Raw genomic sequence first — 26,357 nt, forward strand, 5'->3', positions numbered from 1 at the left:
AAGTGCAATCTGATACTACAGCTGTTTGGAAAGACTGAGTGCTGGCAGGACTACAGAGATGTTACAATGCTATTCAGTATGCCAATTAATGGGATTAGTAAAAAAAAAAATTAAAAAAAAAACCAAACAAAAAAAACCCCAACCAAATCTCCTATACTAAACTGTCAGAGGCTGAAGCAGTTCATGCCTCAAACATGGATTAAAAGTTTTGCTTGTTACAAAAAAACTGCATAAAGAAGCTACAGCCAAAGAAGCCTCCCTGAAGATACCTGACCGGACTGTAAGTTAAATCACTAAGATTAGATAAAGGGAAAACCCATTCTTCAATCATCTCAGGCCCAGGAAAAAAACAAACAAAGCTGAAGGAGGGGAATGCATCCACAAGAAAGCCAAATGCAGCAGATATTATTCCCTGGCTGAGTTTGGGGTGAGAGAGACCACAGTCTGCAGAAGCCAGGTTTACACAGACTCCTCCTCACCCCAAAATTATGCAGGGCAGGTGGAGGAGGTTCCAGATGCAGCCTCTGGTCAGAGGCACTGAACACTCATCCTCCCAACACAAACTGGCCCAGCTGTGGAAGCCCCAACCCCTCAGGCCACATCCATGGGACACTCACATGGCAGGCAGCTGAGGGGGTGCCATAATCCATCAAAAACCCCCCAAAGTGCCCCCCCAGAGTCATTCCTGAAGAGGACTGCACATGATGCAACACAGACAATGGCAAACTCCCCCCCAATAGGGAGGTGCCTGGGTGTTCCTTCCTAGCCTGAGTGTGTGTAAACCCACTGGATTCTATGCTTTTTTGGGGGACCTTCACCACCAAGAAGACCAGTTGGAGAGGCTCAACAGAGCATCACTGGGATCCATGGAGTGGTGATATTTTCCTTATTCTGTCTCTCTCAAGCCCTTTCTGTCCCCCCCACCTATTTTTTATTTCTTTCTTTTTCTCTCCCTCTCATATTAACTATCAAATAAAAAACCCATCCTATTGTCACAATTTTCACCTTAATTCAGTAAGAGGCACTTCTAAGAACTTTAGTAACTGGATCATGAAATAAACCCAAGACAAGACCAAGGTTCCTCACCAGTAGTTTTACGGTTACAGTATCATGTAGCTAACAAAAGGTCTACAAATGAAATCTTCTACATAAATCTACGTGCAAAATTCTATTTTATCCAAAGCTCATTATCTGAAGCACTGTTCCATGACACTAGATTAAAAACAAAGACTGAGAAGAAGTAGAAAAAAGAATTCAGCACATTAAGCCAAAATTTTATGCAACAAGATAGTTTCCCACATATGGGAAATCAACAGCCAAACAAAAAGGCATAAACAAGAACAAATCATCCATCTGAAAACACTATTAAGGACAATTCTGGTTTTCACAGGAAGCAAGATCCACCACATTGCTCTCACAACTGAAGGTAATACCCCACAGGCTCTTCTGGCATTGATTCCACCAGAATCTTTATTGCAACCCACAAAAGTTGCCAATTTAGCTGCCCCTTTAGGTTATTAATACTGAGACTGGAAGGAAAGGCTAAATTAACAACAGATAAAATGCTAGTCAGCCACAAACACTGCACAGAAAAAACCCCAAAGGGCCAGCTACTGAATCTTGGCCTGCACTGGTGGCCAGCAGTATAACATCATGTTGAGAGAAAATGATTCTCCAACCTGTTGTAGGAAGCATTGTTCCTGATAAAATAAACAAATAAACAATCCCCAACAAAGCAGATTTAATGTAGGACATTCTTTTCCATTCTGCACTTTTCCAGAATGCATGATGCTCTACCCCACTTCCTGGGTACAATTCTGCTGTCTTTGATAATCAGAGATATGATTCACTGAATGTTTCATCAGTCACCATTAAGAAGAATAACCAGCACAGCACTTGCTTGGCAATATTCTTAGCTGGAAGTAGAGAATTTGGAGTCTGCTTTATGCAAAACATATTTAACTTGCATTTATCCCAGCCCCATTACCCTTAAAATAACACCTTCTGAACAATTATCTTTTTGTGACAACTTCACACAATCAGAAAAATTCCTCTGCTGTTTGAAGAGGAGATGTTAAAAAAACAGCATTAGCATCAACATAAATCAAATTTAAAATTGTCAGGGTACCCCAGCCTAAGCTGAAAAGCTTCTTTTGCCTAACTTCTGTCCATAAAGATATCAACTACAGAAGGTGCTTTCTTTTACTGATCTGTAGGGCTCTGTTTCTGGTGGGGGTTGTTTTACATAAAAGGAAAAATCCTTCCTGTAAGGCATGAATTTGGCATTATCTGAAGACAGGAAGACTGCTTTGGTTGGGAAATCATTTTTAAACACACCTTCACCTGGGCCTTGTCCATGCCATTATATTTTGCTGTAAATCTGAGAGACTGGTGAGGCAATGCTGGAACAATCTGCCCTACTCTGTGCTGACTGCAGAGTTAAGGTCAGCAGTACCCAGTCTAATACAAATATTCACAACAATATTATAGCAGAATAACATCAGTCAGGGAAAAGCCCAGGACAGCTCAACAATAACCAGAGGTAACAACAGCCAGGACCCCAACTCACAAAAAACATCACACTAGCAACTGTCACTGAAAGTTTTCAGATTCAATTATTTGAAAAGCTGAAGAAATAGAAAAGTATACTTATATTATGGAGGTTTTATCTTCTTTACCATCCCTATCTGAAAATAGAATGCCATTTATTAGCAACCAGTTCACAATCTTGAGATCTCTGTGACCAGCTCAGTAGCAAAAGAGTAACAGTGACATTTGAAGCAGTGTTATTAAACACACTCCCTGAATTTCAGACATTCTTTAACTAGAAGTTATTATCTGTCCAATCTTCCAAAAGGATATAGAGAGATTCCCAAGTAAAACTTGGGAATAAAGCTGTACTATCCAAGGATATAATTCAATTTACAGTCAATTTTTCAAAAGCACATAGGGTGGGTAAATTGCTTCATCTCATACTGAAAACACAGGCCCTAGCTATGGAAAAAAAATTAGAATAAAACACCACCAGTTCTCTGTAAGTCACTTTAGGTACAGTGAAAAAAATCACTAAAAGCAGCTCTTCTACCATAAGCATTCTATGTCATTGTAACTGCATAATAAAACTTTTTTCCATATTTTCATGTGGACACTTACCCAGAGGTACTGGCAAAGAACACAAGACATTCATTGCTCAGCCTTTTTATGCTTGTATTGGTTTTATATGAACTCAAGAAATCTTAATTTTCAGTTCAAAATGCATTTTTTCAGGAAAAATAGTTAACTCATAATTCTGAAGAAAATACAGACATAACATTTGCCAGGTCATTATTTTGCTGAACTGCTTTAGTCATAATGCTTCTGGAACGTTTCAAACAGTTAAAATGAAGAATGACTGGAATTATAGCAACTGTTTTTTAGAATATACTCACCCTGGATTATAAAGCATAACTGCTGACAAATTCTCACAAGATTTAGAAAGATCAGTCATAGACAAGCTGAAGGAAGATAGCAGTCCACTCTAACAACAGACCATAAAATGAAAGTATTAGACATGCTTACAAACTCTTTGATGAAATATTAACTAAAGTACATGAAGCAAATGAAAAAAGGCATCCTACAACAATCAAGACATATAAGACATGTCTATACTAGAAATAAAATTGTGAAGAGTTTAAATTTACCAAACACTGATTTAATCTCACCTTTCTTTTCTCTCTTAGCTTAGCAGCTTCTTTAGGGTGGTTAAAGCGAAACATGTTGGTTCTTCCAAGTAATATAACAGCACCTGATGGAAAAACCACACACCACTGACTCACAACATTCTGCAGCTGAAAGTACCATGCAATTCAGACACACAACATGTAAACAAAAACTTCCATTAAGCAAGAACTACATGAAAATGCATTTTGACAAGTGTTATACCATGCATAGTCACAGCTACCTTGATGCATACAGGGTATTCCTTCCTCTTCCTACTTAAAAAAAATGAAACCCACTCATGTTCACACAGTGCATGAACATGACAGACTCAAGGTCAATCATGTTCATGGAGCTCAGTTAAAGAATAAACACAGGCAGAGGAAGCAGCTGCCCCAATTTGATCTATATGCTCTTTAACAGAACTACTTTGGAAGTCACCAGCAGATGCAGATTTAACAGGAACATCCATGAATGTGACCAAGAACAAACTTGTCCATCTGCTACTGATCACTGGTCAGGATTGAATCCAGCTACACTAATAGTTCCAGATTTCCACTATTTGCACTCTCACATTTTTCTTCTCCATGTGGAACACTGAAGTTTACTGTTATTCAAAACAGGATTATTAGACTTTAATACCCACCAGCTATTTTCTGATGGAAGAACCTTGAATAATTGATATTGCTCAATGCACATCTATTACTGTATTTAATCAGTTAAGGTACAGTCACAAATAAAGAGATTCTGAGCAATTCTTATCATATTTTAAAGACAATGGTACCAAGATTAATACTTCCCTACTAAGAAGTATATTGTCAGTGATGTCAAAACATGGAAGTCTCCCAAGTTCACCACCTCAGAATCAAGCATTTATCTGTCAGTCAGTACTGAGCATTTTTAAAAAGGACTCCATTACACACCCAGTATGAAAAAGCTGTTCTCAAACTCATCACTACAAATTCTTACCATCTGATAATGACATTCTGTCCTTAGCAAGGAATGCTTCTCTTAAAATCAGCTTAATTAGGAATATCAACTCAAAATAAGTGATCCAGTCTTAGCAAATAAATGACAAAAAGCACTACAATCACTTCTTATTTTCTGCACAACGCCTCGATTTTCGGTTACATTCACAGTTTACCTCAGTCAAATCTCAAAAATAATTACCTTTCATAAATCTGTATGAAATTCCTTCAGTTGCTTTCAAGTGAAGATAAAAATAATTAATTGCTAACATTTATGACCACTTCACTAGGTGGAAACAATGTAAATAAATTAATTAAAATTTCAGAATTAATAGTTACAGATATGTGTCCCTAACTTCATAAATTTCACGGAAGACAGGAGAGAGAGACTTAACAGGAAGCACATGAGAGCCAGTCCTAAATAATGGGTCATCTGAATAATTCCTAGGTTTCTCTTTTAAGTACAGAAAGGTTGACAGTTTGGCCCAAACCCCTGGAAATGTGTTCTAAGGTGAGGATATATTTAAGGTAAATGACAAACTGTAATTGTGAATGTTAACTCAGTTACCTTTACAAAAACACCCCATTAGCCAGAATTTGCATTTGATAGAAGAAATCCATAAAAGGAAGTGACAATTAATTACCATGCCTCTTATTATTTTTGAACTCCATGATGGTCTAAAAATTTAACACATTTTCAAATGAGCAGCTACTAATGATGAACGGAAACATTTAAATATATCAGCAGTTAATCAGTGTTACCTACAAGCAGGTATTTAAGGACCCTGGCACCTCATGCTGTGAGACTAAATGCTAACACAGCTGGGATAAATAGATTCCACACGAGTCCTTAAACCAGTGATTTCATCAGTTTTGCACACCTAATGTCACCTTCCTCTCAGACTCAGTCTCCTTACACACACAAAAGGTCAGCTTAGGCAGCTGCTTTTTACAACTTAGCAATCCTAGCAACCCTTTCCCCTTCGAGTGGCAAATTTTTGTCTAAAGAAATTTATGAGGGGAAAAAAGTCATTGTCACCATCATATTTTCTGAACAATCCCTTCACCAGGATTTCTTCTCCAGGGAAGCTGAGAAGCCTCAGAGAAAAATGAAAACAATAATTATCTGATTGCTTCTCCTGTGTTTTGCTGCTTTGTAATGTAGCTTGGACATTGTTTACCAACTGGTCATTGTTTGATTGGTTTCATGTGAATTGTTTTTACTTAATGACCAATCATGGTCCAGCTGTGTCAGGACTCTGGAAGCAGTCATGAAGTTTTTCATTAGTATCTTGTTAAGCTTTCTGTCTGTATCCTTTCTCTATTCTTTGGATAGTTTAGTATAACATAATTAGTATAATAATAAATTAGCCTTCTGAGAACATGGAGTCAGATTCATCTTTCCTCCCCACGACTGGGGACCCTGAAAATACCACAAGTCATGTTTCCACTTTTAGCAGGACAAAAATCAAGTTGTAATATGCATCTGAAAGAAGAAAATAACATCCAAACTCCTACTTTTTTTCTGAGGCACACTGAACATTCTGCCTGTAAAATGCTGCAGGATAAAGAAAAGATGATTCATCACAACTCAATTTTTTGCTGTTTACAGTGTTATTTCCTATTAATGTCAATGTTTCTGTTAGGAATTTATGCTTAGATTTACTCAAACATAAGACCAAGGGGGCTGGGCTTTTGTTTTTTCCCCAGTAATAGAAACAAGCACATGTGCCTCTAATTTTGCATTAAGAAATAGGCACTAAAAAAAATGAGTCAATGTTATCTCTCTACACCTTGCTTTCTGCAAGCAGCCTTTACAGAAGTATTTGTTAGAGTTCAGAAAGGATGCAAGACTCCCCTTGTTTAACACTGCATTCTACTTTTGTTAGCCTAAGCTTACAATGAAATCTCCTTTTCAGGGAAGTAATGTGAGATTGTTTTTCAGCACCTGAGCTGTGTCACAGCCTCACTCCTAAACAGGTAATTTTCAGTTCCTTGCTAAATGGCAAGATATTCTTTGTGCTCCTGGAAGATAAAACAAGGAGCAACTCTCTGGCAGCACTCACCAGCTCACTTGTCAGTCAGTCCTTTCCAGACCAACACAATCTATCTTTGCTCCCAGCTGTCCTGGCTGCTTAATTTCCAGATTTTAGAGCTTTTACATTAAAACTGTAGTTCTCTAAACCTCCTAAGGGTTAGCCTCCCCCTTTTTGTCATTTCCTATAGCTGCAGCAAACAGACACTCCAGCTCAATCTCCTCAATTCTCAAGAGAATTTGGCAGCAGTATTAAGTAGGACCAATCTGAAACTTGGGGAGAGGAGCAGGGGTGTCTCTGACATTCTTTCAGTCCTGTAGATATCTATGTTATTTTTCTTAACGTAACAGTGGTTGAAATGAAAAAGGAATTCTCTTTTCACCCTGTGGCAGCTCTTTGACAGCAAAACCACCATGGGGTTTTCCTGGTGGTTTTGGATTGTAGTTGAGAAAACATTAAATTAAATCTAATTAAACACTAATCCATTTATACACGTGCAGATTTTTTCAGTGTTGCTGCCAGGAAGGAGCAAAGAGGTTGCCTGAAAAATGACATTATGCTAGGTAATACCTTGGTTGAGGTGTGTGGGTTCTGTAACCTGAATGCCATTCACAGAACACTGTGCTCCGTTCAGTGGGATCAGGTTCACAGTTCCATTGAGATTTTCGAAGATGCAATGCTCACTTTCCAGATCAAGGCCATGAAGAACTAAACATAAAAAAATAAGATAACATAATTAGACTCCTCACAATTAGTAAGATCAACATGCTAATAATAATTTATTATTTTTTATTATTATGCACTACATATCAGTGTATCTTCTCTTTATTCTGGACAAGGTTTTCCTCCTTCCTTTATCACATCCTGCATGCCTTAAATATTGATTGTTTTATTCTAGTGGAAAGAAGTGTGCTGGGTTGGTTTTCCATTTTTGGGGGTTTTTTTTGTTTGTTTTTTGGTTTTTTTGGTGTAATAGTGTTTATTCCTGGGCTTTGATGCCTGATTAGCAAATGTTCCTTTCCTTCCAATAAAAACCAGAAAAGTACAATTCACATATTTGTAGAAAGAGATTCTTTGACCAGTTTCACAAGGAAATAATGAAAACTTGTAGACCTTAGAGCAACCATGCTTAAATCTGAAAAGACAGGATATAAGATGCCATTGTGGACAAAAGGATGGCTGAAGTAAAGTTCTTAAATCTGATGACATTCAAGGCTTTTATCAATCAGTTATGCTACTTTCCATTTTTCCTTCAAATAATGTGTGATTACGTATATTGCTTAATATCACAAGGCATCACAAGTTTGGAGTTTCATGGAATTTATTAGAGTAATTTAAATCCAGACAACTTTTGACCCATGAAAATTTACCAAAGTAAGATGACTCTCAGATTCTCACTCACCCAAGAATTAAAGGATGCAGTTTAATTAATCAAACTGCCTTCCAAGAACTTATGTAAAGCTTATGTGATAGTCCAGATCTGGCAGTTAGTTGCATTGGTAAGAAATCAACAGGAAAATGAGTAGATTTTTACCGATTTTCAGAATTCTTTTAAACTCAAATCAGAAGTCCCAAGACTATCTTACATGTAATAGTCTAACAATGTCATCATGCAAAGGTTAAGAGAATGATTCTGCAGTAATTGAGACAGGTGCTAGATGAAAAAGGACAGTATTATTGCAGGATGCTATTTCAAGAGAAGTAAGAAATCAATTAGTAGCAAGTACATGAACATACTGAAAGCCCCCAAGCTATGCTAGAAGTCATGCTGCTCTTTGAAGCAAATCCCATGCAATTCAGCTTTCAGATTTTCTAAAAATTAAAATACCCAAACCACAGAACAACTAAGTGAAAAAGGGAAAAGAACATACAAAGCTTAGTTCACATATTAGGATACTGGATGAAGAAAGAATATAAAGATGCCAAATTCCATACCAATGTCCTGTTCTGTTATAGCATCTTCTCGGCCAACATATGTTTGGCCCTCCTAAGTAAGAGAGAAATACACATTATTTCCAGTTGGAATCTCCTTATCTCCCCCACAAGAATATAATTTATCCTTCCACTTTCTCAGGGTAACCTGAATGAAATATATATTTAAACATACATGAAAAAAAGGAATCATGCAGCATTTTCAAAATGCTTTCACAGTCTTTGTTTTATAATATTATAAGCAAATTCAAGTTTCAACTGTCTGATGCAGAACCACCTTTATAGTTTTGAGACAATATAGATTTAGATTTTAAGTTCAAGCTTTATAACATTAATAACAAACCAATACATATAAAAAAAATAAACCAATATAGATAGCTGGTTAACCAGTTGACTGTCAGGATAAACCTGAACAGATATTTTAATTTCATCATTTCCAACCTCTTAAGAGCTTTTCTTACTACAGCAGACAAGCATGAAGAGCTTTTCTTATCACAGTAATGTAATGAGCACTATATATGGATAGCAAATCAATAATGTAATTTTTCTACTGAAAAGAATCTCAGGGCATATAAAGGCTACAGAAACACAGATGTGTATTTACCTTCAGGTGGTACAAGATGATACCAGTACTGAGAAGATCATCATCAATGCCAATGAGATGAGGCAGTTCAGAATCCAACACAACACCTATCCCTTCTTTCCTCAGAGCCAAAGTTTGTTCCTATAAAGGACAAAAGTCTATTTGTTAGGATGTGCAAGAAATACCCCTCCTCCTTCTCTTTCTAAACCACATTTAATGTAATTTCTTCTGTGTAATATCACACAATAGAAAGAGCAATTTTTTAGAATTTTTTGATTTTACATTTTAAACTTCTTTACTTTTATTAAGCACTCCAAGCTTGCTGTTGAGGAAATCTGTGAGGGTGTTATTTGAAGGAAATCAGACAAACAGCTCAACTATAGCAGAGAAGGAGCATCAATCAGGAGTGTAACAAAGCAATGTTGTCCAAAAGCAAGCTATGTTCTACCTTTCACAATGGTAAGGAGAATTTCAAACTCCTCAGCATTCAGGAGAGCTAAAGAACAGAAAGCTGAAAACTTTCCAGCAGTCCTTTCAGTAAGCTGAACTTTGCACAATAAAAGCCCCAGACCTCTGACAATTCAGTAAACCTAAGCAGCTGAAATATCATGCAATGGAAGAGAAACATTGCCAGTAGTAAATAAATGTAAGAAATATTCATAGCACATAATTTCAATACTTCAAAATTCCTTGGGCCATGTTGTACAGCCATCCATAGGTTGAAGCATCATTCAGCAGGACTTCAAGTGGGAGATTTCAGCCTTGGATAAAGTAATCTACTGTGTAGTACACAACAGTCTATGCAATAAGCAAAAAACCTAATTATAGCTTTGAAATAAGTTTTATTTAATAAGTACAATTTTCAAGTTGAAACAGAATCCTATTGGCTTCTAGGTCTGGAAGGTTACAACAATAGAAATTGTGAATGTCTCCTCACACACAATCTTTCAACAGAAATGTGTTTTTATGTGTAAAAGGGCTAAGCCCTGACAATCCATGAAGCAGAGACAATGTCAGCAAGTATTCCTGTGTATTACAAGGAGCACACTTTTCTCCTGGTGCTAATCAAAGTGGAAAATAAGTTTTGTGACAGCTGCATGACTATTCCTTATCCAAGTCATCAAATGCTTTCTCCAGAGCCAAAAAGACACCACACTGTTTGTAAGAAAAAACAGCACACAGATTGCTACATGTACTTTCCCAAGTACAGCAAGTTGCAAGTCTAAAGAAGAAAGCAGATGTAAAATCTCATTTCCCTGCAGGAAAAAAGATTATGTCAATATTGATGCTGTCTAAAAATTTCAAGTATGGACACATCTGGGCAAGATGAAATGATGACACAACATATAAGACTCTGCAAAACAAAACTAGGAAATGTTACTCTGGTCATAGATGAATTAAAAAGTTCTCCAGCATACAGAAAGAAAAAATAAGCTGTGATTCATGTGCAGCTCAGACATTCACCCAGATATTCACATTATAAAAGAGTCACATCATAAACCAAAAAAATACAGCTTAATTAATTGTTCAAGTGAAAAACTAATTTCAGTCAAAAATACCTATCACAAACTAGATATTTACTGAGTAGCATCCACTGTTATCCATAATTTATAATGTTCCCACATGACAAGGATGAAGACAAGACCCTGAGGACTGCTGACCAGTTACTGCTAGCACCTTCAGCCCAATGGAACTGATAAAATATTAAAAGCTGAATATTTTTTCCACAGCACAACAAAGCATTTGCCAATATCCTGACAGAGGAAAAAATAAACATCCCATGAGACAAAAAAATTATCACTGGGTGAGAAAAATAGCTCACAAATAATTAAAAATAAAGAAACAATATGATTCTTTATTTTCCAGTCTTGCAATATTCAACACATTCTTATTATAATAAGAAATTAATCATGTTTAATTGTGATTTAAAACAGATGGATTGCTTTTTTATTCAGATCTAAAATTAAAGAATACAAATTAATTGAGTTTCTAGAGTTACATTTTGTAAATGACTACCATCCATGCACAGAATGCATCCTCTTAATGGAAATTTTATAAAAATGCAGCAGAGACAGTAGCTGTGATTAACTATAATATTTTTTAGCTTAATACAGGCTGTAAATAAGCTTTTATCTTCAGATGCAATTTACTAAAACAATCTGCATATTAATCAGATACCTGGAGTAACTCCTGAACTTTAATAGCTTGGTTTAAAATTTAATTCCAAATTCAAAAGCTTCTGCAAGGATGCCTCCTAAAGCCAAACTGTGCATTTCTGCCCCAAAATGAAATCACAGAAACATCACCAACAATAAACCTTTATTATTCTGTTCTCTAACAGTGAGAGAAGGAAAAGAAAAAGGCCCAAAAGAAGTAGAAGTCAACCTGTCCCTCTTTCATCCTTGACAGCATAGCAAGAATGTTTTTGAAGAGGGACAGACCACTTTTGAAATAAATTGAAGGTCTGTAAGCTATTACAGGGCAGAGAAATTATTAGGTTTAATCCACTATTTGACTCACTTCCATTTGTGCCACATTATTTTAAGTGGTGAATCCATAGCTCAAATTACAAGAGCATGAAAGGTCACTGTCCCCATTAAAAATTACTAATTCAGAAAATTTATGAAAACCTCAAGATGCAGTTGAAAAAGGCTGAATGTACCCACATGCTTCTTAGCTTGAATTATCCTTGAGCAGAAAAGTGTACAAATACTCCCTCAGTATTTAAGATGTGTTCACAAGCTGGGGAAAATAAAGCAAGCTGAGTATTATCCACAAAGGAGCACTTTGGATGGCACTGTAGTAGGAGCAGAAAAAGGTTTTCTTCTTTGGGAGCTCTTAGAACAAATGGACTCACTTGAAGAGTAGAAACTCAGAAAGCAACTCTGAGACAGACTACAAAAATCCATCTTTAAGTCAAAGTTAAAATAAAGGGATTATATTGTAGATTTAAATTCTTGTCTCTCTGAATTCAGCTCTGACTCAGCTATCAGAACTAGCCTGATACAATAAATTCATTTACATTTATATAGAGAGACATAAAAGCTTTTGTGAAAACTCATTTCTTCTGTACTGATGTAGTAAGCTTACTGTATTAACTGATGCAGTGGCACCTCCAAACTGAGATATGATCTGGTAGTTTGAGAACAATTCTATGACTGAAATACTCACTTGAGATGAAAAGTTCATCATCATCATCATATACAACCATCCATTACAAAGGCCACTGCTGTGACACACAGGATGTCTTTAAATGGATAATGCACACACAAAAATAGAATCACAGAGCTTTACCCTTTTTTGGCCAACAAGACACTGAATTAAATTAAAAAAGAAAGTCCAAAAGGCATTTCTAACATTCCTTGACTAATCTAATAGTAGAAGAAAACATTATGCTGCTATTGTCCCAGCACATATTAAAGACCACATGTAATTAGTGCACTGCAGTGAACACAACCTCTCAGGGGAGTTCCATTTTTGTCAAACTTCCCAATTCAAAAAGGCAATTCCTTTATTTAAATATTGAACAGATAGCTGCTGGCACACAGTCCTGAGAATACACTGTACAGACACATTTTCACTAAAACATGACAATTTAGTTAGCCAGCATGATATTCAGATTTCTATATTTAAATTATAAACCCCCGCCCCCAATACCAAACTAAAAAATTATGTGCAAAAAATGTGCAATGGCAAAAGTCTTGGCATTAATATTTCACCAGACTATATATGAGAAAATTCTTATGCTAACAGGTACTTTGGGCGCATTTGATTTTTTTGAAAACATGCTAATATATCCCAAGTTCACAAAAATGTCTGATTATACTCAATGGCCCAGCACTAACATTAAGTCCTCTATAAAACATATAGATGTAAACTGCACACAAGCAAAGTTGTTAATTCTTAATTACTCTTCTTCCAGTTATGTATTCAATTCACTTTGCATTTCCTTTAAATCACTGAAAACAAATGTTTAATACTTAAGAAAAAATATTCCAGTGTTCAGAATTCAAATGCTCCCGAAAAAATTTATTTCCAAAGCCAGCAGATACATGGCATTAAAGAGTCTACGTAAACAGAGAGAGGAAATAGGGTGAAGCAGCCTCAGCTGGTCATGCCATAATCAGCATGAGTGAAAACTCAAAACTTCTCTCACTGAAGTTTGAGTTTTCCACCTTCCACAAAAAGAGAAAATGAGACAAAAGTGTGGACAGAGCTGTGATGAATGTGCAAAAAACCCAAGGGGGGAAATTCCCAAACAAGCAGTCTTCACTTGATGTTTCTTATATGAGGAAGTAGAAAAGAAAATTGATTGTCAGGAGTTCAAAAGCAAAAAGCAACCCCTTGTTGCTAAACACAAGGACACTGCAGACACCAATAATTTACATGGCTGCAAGAAATTACCTGGAAAAAAGGATGAGGAAAGGAAAAGAGGTACTTGTGGACAAAGGCACAGGTTATCCATTGCTTGGATTTCTCTACCTTCATGAATCACAGACAGAAAGCATGCAGTGTTTTCTGGAGAAGGATTGCTCTGCTTGCCCTGTTTCATACTCCAAAATTAAGTGCAACTCACCTACATGGAACTCATTCCCATCATTTGGGTGCTATAGTCCTAACACAGGCTTTGCATGGTTAAAAATTGCAGGATATAAAAGGAATATACTGAAGACAGATTTCTGTTTCTGTTTACACAATATAAATTATCAGAATAATTCTAGATATAATTCTTCTCAAAATGCTACATGAAGAGAATGACTGCTCCTCTGAATTTTCAACTGCATTGCATGCTAATTATTTTTTTTATAAAGATGACAGCCAACTACTGAAGTTGCACTCACAGTATTAAGAGGCAAGTGCAGAAAAAAAGTAGCAAAGCTGCCAGTAAGCCCCCAAAAATACAAGAAAGCTGATTTGATTAAAGGAAAACCTGAAGAATTTTACCTCTGCCTGAAATGCCAGCAACATTTCTCCTATGTGAGGAGAAAAAGTGACCTCGTGTATCACAAGTGCTGTGCCCAAACAGCATAATAAGTAATTTTATAGATTACACTCAGACTCTCACTCATTATGTAATGTAAAATTATTTCAAATATTTGGTCTGAACTTGGTAATAGCCAGTTTATACTCATGCACTTTGCATCACTATTGACATTCAGCTGAAATAATAATTTCCCTTCTCCAGCCTTTATTCACTGATGCTGGCAGCAGTGGTACCTGTTCTCTGTACTGAGAATAAATAGGATTTGGTTATACTATGCCAAACTCCAAGCATTTCCCCCAGGAGATGCCCAGGCTCACCATATCCCAGGGTTTAGCACACCCTTTCTCAAGGTCGTCTTCTTTGCCAATTTCCATGGGGTGTTCCCAGCGTGTATAAAATTTTACCAACCATGCACACCCCTCTTTTCCACAATATCTATCTGATCCTTCCAGATTCATGTGTCTTTCATGCAGATGTACCATCTCATGACAGTAAAGTCTCATGCCATCCTCCTCCTCTTTCACAGTGTATTAAGTTCTTTGCATTGCAAACTATTTACCATCAATGACTTTCCTGTTACCCTCAGATTCACTCAATCCTCTCTCAGATGCTCTGCTAGAAAAATTACCTTTAATACCAGCAAACTTCACCAGTTAACACATTTAAAGAAACCATTAAACATTATTAAGCCCAAAAATGTGCTCCAGGACCACCTTCCCAAAACCCTTACAACTTCTCACCCCTCCCAGTACCACTGCTTCCATCACATCCTTGGTAAAAGCATTTTTATTATATTTAAATCCTTACTTCCACTCTACAATTTCCTATACATCCCAGGGTCAAATGCTCCATCAACATCCACCAACATGAGAACCAGAGAAGGGGGAAAAGGGAACCAAAAATGAGAGTAAGGCAGGACATAAAATGGGGAGAAAACCTGAAAGAAAAGGTGGGTAAGAGCAATAGAAAAGAGGTAAAATGGGGTAGGAAAGAGAGGGGTGAGGGGACAGAAATCAGTGGGAAAACATGCAAGGAAATGGTGGGAAAATGTGACAGGAAAGGCTGGAAGAGGTGACAAGAAATGGAGGGCAAAACTAGACAGGAAAGGAAGCAGAAAAGAGGGAAGAGGATATGCTGGAAGAAGTGACAGGTTGGGGGTGAAAAGAGGACAAAATTACATCAGGAAGGGACAGAAACAGCTGGAAAAGGGGACAAATTAGGGCAAAGAGTGGATGGAAAATGGTGGGAAGGTATGAGGGGGAAAGGTGGAAAATGTGAGAGAAAAGAGTGGGAAAACGTGAGGGGGAAAAGGTGGGGAATTGTGAGGCAAAAAAGTGGGGAAATTGAAGGGAAGTGGTGTGAAAATGAGGGGCGAAAGCAGGAAAACGGGAGGGGGGGGTGTGGTAAAAATTAGGGAAAAAAGCAGGAAAATGTGAGGGGAAAAGGGTGGGAAAACCTGAGGAGAAAAGGGTGGGAAAACCTGAGAATGGGAAGGAGTTGAGAAAGCTGCAGAAAGAAGGCAAGGGGAAATGGGGGGTGAAAAGGGACAAAGTGTAAGGAGAGAAGACAGAAAAGTGGAAAAGGGGACTGGAAAGAGGATGTTGGTGACAGAAAATGGAGCAAGAGAGGAAAGGACTGTTTCTAGCAGGGATCACTGTTACACAGAACTAGATCCAGCACACACTGAGCAGACAAACCAGGATCAGCCAGCAAAGGAAAAAAACCACAGACTACACACAACATGACAAATATTCATTAAATAGGTTTAAAATAGCAATTTCCTAAGAGATTTACAGAGTGTTATGACTATGAATTTGAAAGACATGGCAGAAAAAAGACACCATTTCAAAGAAGTTTTCTCAAGAAAAGCAAATTAAATTTTCCTTATTAGTCCAGCAAATATAAACTGTCCAGAAGGCAGTGTCAGCCAAGTTTTAGAGTCCTTCCACAATTCACTTCAGCATAACAAACATAAGTCAGAGCAACAATTCTGAATTTAATATTTGCATTTAGCTTTAAATGCTTATTTCCACAGGGTAATATTTTAGCAAATTATTTTCCATTCATTTTATTTTGAGAACAGAGTTTATAATTACTTTTCTGGAAATTGCCGAAGGTGTGATCACCTTACCTTCCTTCCCAGACATTATGTGCTAGGTTTTACCAGGTCAGTTAAAGAAAACACAAGCTGTCACTTATGTGACGCTTTTAATGCAAATTAAAGGCCTATTAAAAGGTCAGAAATCATAAAAAATATATTCCATTTGATCTCAAGGCAAACATTAGAGGATATTACAAAAAGACAGGATAAAGTGCCCTTTAAAAACTATCAGTTTGATTTTGTGTATCCAAAGCATAAAATAATTGGTGCATTCAGCTGGCACAAATAGCATTAGCAACTGGTGTCCATCATACAGTGACTAGGATCTTTGGATTTTTGATACTATTCTTTTGTAAAGAAGGTGAACTCAGCTGGAAAAACTGAACTTTTCTTATGAAAACATCTTCCCTTTATTCTAAACCCAGTGAAATAGATCTCATCTAAAAAATATACCCCAATTCCATCATTAATACTATACAAGATAAGCATATAGAAATATAAATATAAAAACTGTATAATTATACACAGTCAATGGCTTGAATTCTCTAAACTCCATAATTTCTAGTAAAATGATCAAAAGCCAGAAGATAGACAGGAAATGCCCATATTTTATATTACGCAGTCTTATATTATATATAATGAAACTGCAGGTCATTTCACAATTTTTATAACAAAAGGAAAATTAACAAGTTATTCTAACTTGCACCAGCCCAGTAATTAAACTGCTTTAAAGGACAACATAAGAGGACACCAAAAGCTTCAGCTGTAATTTCAGTACAGTGATCTCCATTTCAATCATACAAATAACAAATCACACATACAGATGCCAAACAAGATCACAGCACCCTGTAAAAAGGTAGGCTGAAAAAGAGGATAAGCACAAAATAAGGGGACAGGACAAGATGACAAGACAAGAAATCCAGAAATATAGTCACAGGAAATAGGTACCATATGAATCAAAGGGAAGTGTCCTTTAAAAATAAATTAAACAAAAGCAATCTATACAGAGAGATCTATAATCTGGCATCAGTCCCTAATATCAAGGCCAAAATAGTTATCATATCTAATAGTATGATAATATTATTATAATAATAAAAAAGGATAAGTAAAAAATAAAACTAATAAAAAACAAGAATACTGAAATAATATTTCATAGCCAAGATAGACATCCCAAATATTGACTGAAGGGTAAAGTTCCCTTCAACTTTTTTGGCATGTTCAGCAAAAACTGAATTGAAAAATCCAGAAGGGAGGAATCTCTTGCACTGTACTATGTAATCTAGACTACAGTACATGGCAGTACTGCAGTTTTGCCACATTTGAGTATTTTTTAAAATTAGGGCCCATTGAATCATTGAAAGGGAACTAGCACAGCTTTGCCAACAACTAACAAAAAAGAAGGCTCCCTTGAAAGATGCAAACCTGCTGCACTTTTAGGGTCAAAATGCAAAGCAATCCACCCAAGCTCAAAAAGCAACCACTGACAGTTGTATTTTGTTAGATGATCTGAACTTTAACTTGGATGGCCTTTTTTGCATTCTGATAAAAACCTTCAGGAAAATGCTTTTTTTTAGCTAATATAAAACAATAAAAGAGGAAGTAGTGTTCTCCAAAGGAGGTATGGCATTTGTTGTATTTGCACACTGTAAGAAATGAGGCAAGTTTTATTTCCTCAGTGGAAAAGCTTCATGTTATTTTAAAACCTTAGTGAGATCTGAAAACATGAGTGTGCAAATGCTGTGTATCATGGCAGCCTTGTCTCTCACCTGAATTCTCAGTGACTCCTGACAGGAATTACTGCACCTCAAAACTATAAATCTACTGGAGGGGATTCATTCCACTATGTAAAACACCTCAAAATAGAGGATTAATGCACTATGGCATAAAATAGAGCACTTTTTAATGACTTACAATGATTGACAAGTAAATAGCACCAGCCATAACAGATGGAGAACAAATCTTTCATTCCTAAGCCTTTGAGGTGTACAGTACACCAAGTTTCATAATTTCAGAAGTTAAAGAAGACCTCAGAATGAGTCTAAACCTAACCATTTGAACAAAAAGCAGACTAGGTGTTTGAAATATTAATTTAAATGCTTCATTATCATAAACTATCAGGAGCACATGAAAAATCTCTTTCAAAAATGCTGCCAAAAGGGACTATGTGACACAGAAGTAACCTTGAATTTAACATGTACAATGCATCCTTTCCTAATGAAAACAAGGTGACAAGTGTATTATGACCAACAAGATCACTGGTAAACAAAAGCTACTTGTTGAAACCAAAACAAACTTTGATATTGTTTTACCAAAAGCAATCTGTGGCATTTAATGCTTAAATATGTTATTTTATTAATAGAGAAAACCTTTCGATTTAATGAGTAAAGTAGCTTATACTTGGACAAAACTACAGAGATTTAAAGATAAAACCAAATATAACCAAATTCTCTCCCAGGCATATTTCAATTAAGAGTATTAATGAGTGTTTAAATTCAGCTAATCAATTTAGGTCTTAAGAGACCAACAACTTGAAAGGAAAATGGCCAAAAGGAAATTCCTCAGGAGGAAACACACTCAAATTTCCCTGGGTTAGGGATACAGTAAGATACAATTTCCATGGGTTAATAGAATCTTAACCTTAAAATTCTCCTTTGCCTTTCTGTTATGTTCCCTCCATATGACTGTAACTCTGGAACCCATCAAGGTCAATCAGACCATGGCCTCCTTCCTTCCACAAAGTCCATTTGCATTTTGCAGCCAAATGGAATATATTTTTTATTATTTCTGACCTTTTAATAGGCCTTTAATTTGCATTAAAAGCGTCACATAAGTGACAGCTTGTGTTTTCTTTAACTGACCTGGTAAAACCTAGCACAATGTCTGGGAAGGAAGGTAAGGCGATCACACCTTCAGCAATTTCCAGAAAAGTAATTATAAACTCTGTTCTCAAAATAAAATGAATGGAAAATAATTTGCTAAAATATTACCCTGTGGAAATAATCACTTAAAGCTAAATGCAAATGTTAAATTCAGAACTGTTGCTCTGACTTATGTTTGTTATGCTGAAGTGAATTGTGGAAGGACTCTAAAACTGGGCACTTGAAATATTTACATTTCTGCTGCTCAAAAGCATGAGTTCATATTTACCACATTATCAGCTGTACTTCTCAATGGAAAAAGCTTTCCTTGCAAAGCTGGGATATGCAACCAAAAAGACAAATGGATCTGTGTTTTCTTATTAAGGGCCAATTAACAACTCAAATGAACACCAGAAAACTGAAATTATATGCTTCTCTTCTTTCATATGGATAATTCTTGGTTATGTGACAGTCTGTTCTCCCCAAAACTCAGAGTATCCCTGCAGCACATAACTAGCAAATTAATAAATTCTGCAGATCAATTGGCATATAAATATTTCAAAGTCTGGTTTTCTCAGTTCTCGTCAAAAAGCTGTCACCACAGAAGCTGCAGAAGCACAAATGACAGGCTAATCCCACAGGGGAAAAAAGAAAAACAAACAGAAAAACCACACAAACAAGCAAACAAACAAGCAAGCAAAAAAAAAAGGCAAACAACCCAGACAATTATGGACATGCCATCCCTTTGTGCAAAACATAATGCACAATTGGGTATCCTGACTGGGTTTTTTAAGTTTCTGGATAGCTTATCTTGTTCCTTAGAGCAACCAAACTTCGTATGATGCCTGGAAGATGAGATTTTGAATTATTTCCCTTGACCAGAAATTCTTCTTGAAAAGAAACATCTCCACATTCAACCAGAAAAAAAAAAAAAAAAAACAAGAGTGACAAATCATTGCTTTTTCAGAATATTCAAATATGTTCTTTTCATGAGCCACATCAGCAGCTTTTTGGCCAGCTATTGTAGAATCATGGAAGCATTTGGGTTGAAAGGGACCCTCACAGGACACCTCCAACTGGAGCAGGCAGCTCAGAGCTCCATCCACCACCTTGTCCAAGCCTTGTGCTGACCCTGAAATTATCTAGCCAAAAGTGTAAGTCTGATACTGTAGCCTGAGCTCAGGAATGCAAATGAAGGAGGATGCTAAGAAACTTCCAAGGGCAGGTAATAAACCAATTTCACTCCTTTTAGCATGAAACTGCTTCTTCAGATAGTCAAAGGTCTGAGCACCTTTGGATTGCTACAAATAAGCTGAAACACTGTTCTTGATGTTTTGAAATATAACCCATCTCAGATTTGTTTCCTTATGCTCTGTGAACACAGCAACAAAATAAGAACAAGAGGCAATGAAAAGCAGTTGAAAATAAAAATAAACTTGCAGCCTTTGACAGTCAAGGGTTTAGAGCAGTGTCTGTTCAGGAAGATACTTTTGAACAGACACATACCATAGAGAAAATCTGATAATTGAATTAAACACATTCAGAACAAATACTTCAGCCACAGTTTGTCTAGACGTTGCAAATGGGACTTTGAAAGAAATTAAATGTGAATATTTAACAAAAAGTTCTACAGAAGCTGACATTTTGAAGATGATTAAGTTCTTGTCTGGTCTGTCGTGGATTAATTAGTCCTAATTATGTTTTCTGCATTTGCATAAAGGCAAAAACTCCAGACATAGGAATGATATTCATGGATGAACTATTACTAGGCCAGAAGCTGCCTGAAACCACAAGTTTTTTGCTGAAAATGTTCCTGCAAAACAATGAGATTTCTTTCACAGAGAAGGAAGACTTGTGCTTGGGAAAAGAAAAAAGCCAATGTCCCCCAGAATTCTGTCTAAACCCTGTGTTTTTAAGATATTCATACAGCCAAATCCACTTCAAATGGGAATTAGACACCTAAATATCTTCAAGCACTAACTGATACTTCAGCACCTAAAAGAGGGATAACCTGAAACACGAGGCCATTACCCTCCAACAAATAAAACTGAATCTGCACTCTCATTAACAAGACTCTTATTGGATGAGACAATCACAGCTGATAAGATACTTCTATGTCCTTCTGGGAAGACTGGAGTGAAAGAGAAGGATATTAAGTTACATTGGATTGTCAGGATTCTATATACTCTCTACTATATCTCAGTAACATTTTCATACTCAGAGGGAAAAATACGTAAGTGTACCAGAAGAAAAAATCCTGCAAAATAAAGTAATCTTTCTATGGACCAACTGGAAAAAACTACAAGAGTCAGAAAAAAATATCTGGAAACAACAGTATTGCAAAATGTGGAATGTGCAAAATTTCTGTAAGGAAGTCCTTTAATGTTAAATCTTTGTTATACTTTCAAGCCTAATCAACAAGAAGGGAGATTCAACCCATAAATCAGAGTGGAGCAAACAAGCTCTAAGTGATGTCCAGCTGTTAGAAAAACAAAGTTGTCATTGGTAAAATTGCCTAGCTAAGGTTTAGGGCTGGACATGCTTCAGTGATCTCAGACCTAGGAGGAAGTTAACATACCTTGGGAAGAAGGATGCACCACTTATAGTGGGCCCAGAAAATGCAAAATGTATGGGTCACAAGGACATATGGCAGAAATTCCAAGATAAGAAAGAAACTAATAAACCAACTCACCAGTTGTGCTGAAATCAGCTTCGACTGGGTAAAAGGTTATTTCGGCAGGGGCAGATCACAATCACCAAGCCTAGAAATCCACAGACCCAAAAGAAGAGAAAGCCTGAGCACACAGACTAATGCACAAGGGAAGTGAGAGAATCATTAACCAACAGAAGAGGGAATACCAACTAATATGAGAATTAGATGACTTGTAGCCAATGTACTAATTCCTTTGTTTGTTAAAATGTATAAATAGCAACAAGTTCTGACAGCTTGTTTTGTCCAATACCAAAAGCACCCAGGGTTGTTCAACTCTGAAATAATTGCTCAATGTCTCTCTCTAGTGTGTAATTACTGGTTTGTTGCACACCAGGTAATTCATCTGATTTTTGTGGACAAGAGCTTTTCATGCTTGCATTGATGGCTTAAACTACCAAAGGCTGAAGAGATGGAACAGACCCAGTCCTTACTTTTGAATGCTGCGTTGGCATCCAGAAGATGGACAGATATTGTATTGGCAGGGAATGCCCCAACAAAGGCAGGAATGATGAATCTGACTCCATGTTCTCAGACGGCTGATTTACCACTTTATGATACTATATTATATTAAAGAATGCTATACTATACTAAAGAACACGGAAAAGATACTTACTCAATGCTAAAAAGATAATAATAAAAATTCATGACTCTTTCCAGAGTCCCAGCACAGCTTGGCACTGATTGGCCAAAGATTCAGAACAACTCACACCAGAATCCAATGAAACAATCACCTGTGGGGAAACAATCTCCAAACACATTCCAAAGGAGCAAAACACAGGAGAAGCAAATGAGATAAGAATTGTTTTCCTTTTTCTCTGAGCCTTCTCAGCTTCCCAGGAGAAAAATCCTGGGCAAAGGGATTTTTTCAGAGAATGTGAATGCCACAGACAGACACTTCATCAATAGTTTTCTAGACAACTAGCATATACAAAGTAACCTCCCAATATAAGAAAATACTGGAAATGGATGTCAAGAAACACTAGAAAGGCCAACATTAGGGAAGTCATTGATAAGGAGGTTGAAAATGGAGAAAGATTTCTCTATGCATAATATTGCTCAAAGAACTAAAAGAGGAACAAGGAAATTTCACTTCAAAGTATGAGAAAACATTTAGTGTATGGACAAGAGGAACAAGAGGAGCAAAAAAATTTCAAAAGATGAAAATTTGGTTTGGGCTTACTAGTAATATTCCCTTACAAGGTTAAGGAATAAGCACAGCTGAGTATTTTGCTTGTTGTGTCTTGGATGAAAACTGGTTACATGAACACCCTTCTTGTTCTATAGACTAGCTCCCTTAAAAATACTTATGATAACCAGATCAGCTAAGGCAAAACACTAACAGCTGAAAAAAATTCATTAGTGCGTAATTGTGACCAACAATTCCAGGGTTAAAAAAAAAAAGTGTTCCAAAAACACAACTCTGAAATGTCTGAGATTCTCACTGAAGTGACAGCCTACATATTAAAGTAGGAAAAATTCTTTTGCTCTGTATTGAATCAGTGAAGCTGCTCCTCATCTTAGTGAGTGTCTGTTTAAAAAACTTGAGTTTTTATAAAGCTGCATATACACTATCAAATTTCTACCCCATGTTTTATTTCAGTTTGACATAGGTATGGTTTCTGGAATATCAAAATAAATTTTGAACCACTAGCCTCAAAAGTAGTACATGTTATTTGGGAGGCAATGCTAAGAGAGGAGGAAATATGGAAAACACCATCAGTGGAGGTGTATGCTTTATAACTTGTGCACATGCCAAAGTTACATTTGGGACTATCCTGGGACTTCAATAAAACATTTTTGAAAATTAAAAATAATGTCTTAATATAAAAATAATAAATAAAATAATGCCTTAGTATAAAAAATAACTGCCTTAATAGGCAATAAATTACTTATATAGCCATCAATTATGAAAGGGGATATTGATTTACTTGTGCATATAGATGTTGGGTAAGGCACAAACTCTTACTGTGTCTTCTAGATAATGAAACAAAGAATTAACACCACACTATTGGCTGTACTGGTTTCAGTGCATTTAAAACAAAAAGTTTAGAAGAGATAAGACACTTCTCATTCTTCTGAGACAAAGAAACTTCTACTATCCAAGACCACAAAGAAAACCACCACTGCAAAAACTTCCTAAGCAGTTTTTCCCCCATTTCCCAGAGCATCAGATGGTAGCACCCTCATCAAGCAAGAGATGCCAATTGAAGAGTCTGCAAAAAGCAAGATCAGAAAACTGCAGTTTTGTTGTGAACAGCTTAGTGTGAAAATGCAGGTGCTCCTGCAGCAGCCCAGAGAGGCATCAACAGCTCTCTGCAATGAACACAGGTCCAAAAAGCCAATGCAGGATGGAAAACTCCTTAAATGAGCAGCTGCTAAGACACTGAAGCTAAAATGATGGAAAATGAATGATGTAAAGAATAAGGAAATTACAGGAGCAGTTCTTAGTCTCATGAGGTCAGCTTACCCTCTCCATTTTTCATTATTTCTCTTTCCCTCTTGGAACAGTTTGCTCACTGCTGACACACAGCTGGCTACCAATATACATAAAATCCTACAATTGTGGTGGCATCCCAAAGCACCTCTACATTTTATGTGCTGCAGGGATTTCTATAAGAAGCCTTAGCATATCCAAAACTATTTTTCAGGAAATTTGGCCCTCATTCCTGGACTTCCAACAACCAACTGAAGCTGAAATGCCTGCTCCAAACACTTCAGACTTTTTTGCACAGACAGAACTACTTCTGACATCAGAGAAAAATCTTCTGAATAGAGCTGCAGGATTTGGCTAATTGTAAGCAGAGGTTCCTATTTTGGCTTTCTGGACACTAGTCTGTAAAATCCTGTTTCCCAGTGGCTTATAAAACTTAAACCATCAAAGCTTCTATTTTCCTTGCTGGAGCATCTGCTGCAGGCTGGTTCCTGTCCCCACAAGCCTGATCTGAGGGAAAGCCACTCCTGTAAGGCACCCAGAGCAAATTTGGTTTGTCCCAAGTGAAGGAGACTCCAGAGTCTCCTATGTGTGAACACACTGAGGACACACAAGGGCAAGTAAGTCTGCATACAGCAACACTGACATTTGGGACAGAGAAAAAGACTTTTCTTGCCATTACTGACACCACCAAAGAGATATTATATCTCCCAGCCAGGAGACAGCAACTCCACCCTCAGTATTCTTCATGCTGACAGCTAAAAAGGGGAAAAGGCCTGGCTGGAAGACAAAGAGACAGGCTATTTTCATTCATCTCTTCTTCCATATGCATTACAAAATAGCCTTTAATTACATGATAACATATTTTCTACAGGACCTGTAAATAATTTATTTCATAGACTTTATTCTGGGAATGAATTGAGAAAGCAGTGGACTATTATCTGCAGGACTCCTATCTCATTTGTTGCTAAAGCTGGATGATAAATGAGTCAGAGAAAAAAAAACCCTAAGCTCATAGCAAATACATTTATTAATTTTAAAAGCTATTTTGCTATTTTTTACATGTTTCTAGGGCAATGGGAGAATTGTTTCACTTATCTAGAATTCTGTTTACCTAGATATTCATCTCTACTTCTGCAGAGATTAATCTAAAGTACCAGATTGCTTTAAATCTGTGAATTCCTTCCTCTGGATCCACATGTAACCCATGCTATTGGATGGAAGTGGAGGAGGAAGGAGGACAATGCACACTACCAAGCAACAACCACCAAGGAGAAAAAACAGATTTCAGAACTAGCAACACAACAGTGGAGACTTTTGCAGAGGAATATGCATAGTTAGATGCACATTCTTGCCTGTTGCAAGAGCCACAGTCTGTGCTGCCACCTGTGTTTAAGACTCTGTGAATCAAGGCTAAAGCCCAGCTGCCATTTAAGGTGCCAAGTCAGATACACAACAGCACCATGCACTCAAAGGTATCAGAATCACACAGCGACAAACTCCTAAATATACTGCAAAAACCACCAGCAGAATAAAATGGTTCCGGCATTTCACATCACACTGTCATTAGAAACAGCTTGTTTGTGAGGCAGATTTAAATTTGGGGTTCATCTAAACTGCTGATGTTGGAATGTTTCTCTCTCATCCCATAGCCAAATCCAAAGAGAAATTTACATTTTTTCTCTCTCTTAATACTTCTCTGCTGATCCTTTGGGAGAAACAGTTTTTAGGATATATTTCTTCTTCTTTCAGGAGTTTCCACTGATTTCAATTTAGACCACCTTCCTGGCACAAGATAATTAATAGGAAAGCAGAACAAACACCCAGGAGGAACTGTTGAACAAGTGGCATCTGAGCTGTAGAAAGGATTTCAAAAGCAACCTATTCTGGCTCCCTTTCATTTGAAAACCACCTACAAGCTCTAGTGATGCATTAAAGCCAAGCATGGCCTGAATAATCTGCAAATGCAGGGCCCCACTTGGAAGGAGGAGGAGGGCAGTGAAATATTTGGCAATATGGATACTCCTAGACACTGGAGGGCTCTTTTGAAATGCT

General features: G+C 36.9%; 1 protein-coding gene across 2 annotated transcripts in view; it reads right to left on the bottom strand.

Moving 5' to 3' along the window:
• Positions 1-26,357, bottom strand: part of KIF16B (kinesin family member 16B) — a 138,900-nt gene that overhangs the window by 66,293 nt on the left and 46,250 nt on the right. For both annotated transcript variants that reach the window (XM_064709461.1, XM_064709460.1), the window contains exons 13-17: positions 9,237-9,356; positions 8,636-8,687; positions 7,271-7,408; positions 3,702-3,784; positions 3,429-3,517 (exon numbers count right to left, since the gene is read on the bottom strand). In XM_064709461.1, coding sequence (XP_064565531.1) covers positions 3,429-3,517; positions 3,702-3,784; positions 7,271-7,408; positions 8,636-8,687; positions 9,237-9,356 — 482 coding nt within the window. The remainder of the gene's footprint in view (positions 1-3,428; positions 3,518-3,701; positions 3,785-7,270; positions 7,409-8,635; positions 8,688-9,236; positions 9,357-26,357) is intronic.

Source organism: Zonotrichia leucophrys, chromosome 3, assembly GCF_028769735.1.
Source record: "Zonotrichia leucophrys gambelii isolate GWCS_2022_RI chromosome 3, RI_Zleu_2.0, whole genome shotgun sequence".
Lineage (NCBI taxonomy): Eukaryota > Metazoa > Chordata > Aves > Passeriformes > Passerellidae > Zonotrichia > Zonotrichia leucophrys.